Source organism: Neophocaena asiaeorientalis, unplaced genomic scaffold, assembly GCF_003031525.2.
Source record: "Neophocaena asiaeorientalis asiaeorientalis breed wild unplaced genomic scaffold, Neophocaena_asiaeorientalis_V1.1 scaffold882, whole genome shotgun sequence".
In the NCBI taxonomy this organism is placed as follows: domain Eukaryota; kingdom Metazoa; phylum Chordata; class Mammalia; order Artiodactyla; family Phocoenidae; genus Neophocaena; species Neophocaena asiaeorientalis.
This window is the reverse complement of record NW_020173141.1, coordinates 392,870-395,275: the sequence shown is the minus strand read 5'-3', so window position 1 is coordinate 395,275 and position 2,406 is coordinate 392,870. Positions and strand designations below refer to the sequence as shown.

Below are 2,406 nucleotides of genomic sequence, written 5' to 3'. Positions count from 1 at the left end.
ATAACTGATACAACCACATTTGAAATACGTTTCTACAAACACCACGGTTAATGTCAGTTCTGGAAAACGTAGGGAGGAAAACGACCAAGGTGATGTTCCAGTTAATAAAACCCTTCCGAGGAAACCACGTGCACCTCAAACGATCACTCTTAGCTCTGTCTGCGAGTATCCCTAGGCTATCTTTGGGTGGCAAATAACCCCAGGGGCTCTTGCTATTCAAGTGTCATTCCTTCCTAGTAAGACGAGAAAAGTGTATCTGTTACAGTAAGTGTACCTACTGACTCGCCTTAGTGCTGTTTGTTGACCGTCGTCCCAAGGGTAAAGACTGATTTGCATTTGAGCTGCTCCCTCCATATTGTTTTCTCCTTATGACAAAGGGTACAAAGGACGACTGGCCTGGGGAACACATCTTAATCCTAAAAGAGACAAGACAATGGACCCCCTTATGACCAAGAGTCTGGCACTCAAGACTGTTTCAGTAATCATTTGGTTCTAAGGAATAGAATCTACTCAAGCTAGTTTAAGTGAAAGGACAAAAATCTCATGGAAGAAGCCGTACAGATTTCAGGTTCCAGAAAGAGAAGGAATAAAAAAGATAATTTCAAGAAGCTTAACAAGAGGCACACATGAATGTTTATTTAGTCCAGTACCCCACCATTCACTTGACACAGATGACCATTCTCTGAGTCTTTGTTTTGCTTGATTCAAACTTTCCAGAGAAGGAATGTGAGTGACCCCTGGCAAACCTCAGATCGACTATTCTAGGAATGCTATGTTTGCCTGTCTCATTACATCGGGCAAAGCCATGTAGGCCAGTTTCCCATTCTTAAGACTAATAGCAAGGAACAAGGTAAGCTAGAACAGGAAATCGGTTGTGGAAGTCAGGTCCACTAGCATCTTTGCTCAGTACCCTAACAAGCCACAGGGTAGTGCTATAGCCTGCGGTTTATGTTTGAGTAATTGGCAATCTGGATTTGCAACCTGATGAAATTTACCTCAGTACATTTCATACACTATAATCATGTACGCTGGCTCCCGCGCAAAGTTAAAGTGGCCAGTCGTTCTGTCATTTCAGCCATCCAATGGGTTGATTTCACTGTGGAAAAAAAAATATCTATTGAGTCAAAATGTTTGATCTGGTGACCGAGAGCAGACCCAAACTGAAAGGAACAGAAAGATTTGACGTGTGTATGGCAAGATAAGTTATTGTGATATTAATTGTGCTTTCTTTTCACTGTGAGGTTAATATTCTTCACTGCTAATTCGAGTTCAGGGGTCGGCAAACTTTTTTCTGTGAAGGACCTGACAGTAAGTGATTTAGGCTTTGCAGGCCTTATGGTCTCTGTCACAACTACTCAACTTTGACATAGTGCCAAAGCAGACATTGAGGATATGTAAATGAATGGGTGTCACTCTGTTCCAAGAAAACTTTATTTACAAAAACAGGAGGCAAGATGGATTGGGTCTGCTAATCATTCTTTCCCAGCCTCTGTTCTAGATCATTCCTATTCCTCCTCCCTCAAACCTCTAACTCCTTTTAAAGGAATATCGCCAGAGGATACAAGCCCCCACCCCTCCTTGCTACGGTCATCAACAAATGTCTGGTGTTTAGACCTAGCTCTCTGTCTCCCTCTGAATCTTTTATGCTTGTCGTTGTTCTTGGCAACTTTCCCGCTCATGGAGAAGGTAATTCACCCTATGTCCTCACTTCTCTGTTCCTTGCAGCCTTCAGTGCCAATGATTTTTTCCTTAACCCACCCACTTAATGCGCTCACTTTTTCATAGGTCTGTCATCTCCAATAACCAAACTACCTCCAAAATCTCTTTTTCCAGCCTCTCACTAACAATCAATCCCTCTTGCTCTAGATACCAATAGCTCTTTGACTCACTGAGGTCACTGGGACTTCCAACCCACTGGCCGTACCACTTTTTTACTGTCTACCAGCCCTGTCCTATCCCTCCTTGCTAGAGTCGGGTGATGTTCGAGCTAACCCCGACACAGCCTCCTGACCTCTGCCGAGACCTTTGACCTAAGGACGTGGCTCCGCCTCCACTTCCAAGGCCTTCTGGGAAACTAAGCAGGGGCTTTAGGACCCAGGAACCAGAGCTCTGGGATTTCCTGAAGAAAATAGAAGGCAGGGCGTATAATGGGTAAGAGCTCTGGCTTCTGCATTAAAGTCTGGCTTCAGGCTTCCCTGGTGGCGCAGTGGTTGAGTAAAAAAAAAAAAAAAACTTCCTTCCCCACCTGTGTCTTTTTGCAAATTCCTTTCCCCCTGTGCACCCCCATCTGAAAATGGGGATACCAGAGTTGTGAAGGTTGGAAGGTAAGGCTTCTAAAACACTGGTGCGAGGGGTCTAGCCCTTAGCAAGCCCTCCAAAACGCGAGCTGTTGTTTAGCTGATTTTG

The 2,406-nt window shown here is 44.4% G+C and overlaps 1 protein-coding gene across 1 annotated transcript in view; it reads right to left on the bottom strand.

Annotated features, from left to right (window-relative positions):
• Positions 1–1,012: 1,012 nt before the first annotated feature.
• Positions 1,013–2,406, bottom strand: part of ASB9 (ankyrin repeat and SOCS box containing 9) — a 34,472-nt gene continuing 33,078 nt past the window's right edge. Inside the window, exon 7 of the mRNA XM_024744119.1 lies at positions 1,013–1,096. Coding sequence (XP_024599887.1) covers positions 1,020–1,096 — 77 coding nt within the window. The 3' untranslated portion in view covers positions 1,013–1,019. The remainder of the gene's footprint in view (positions 1,097–2,406) is intronic.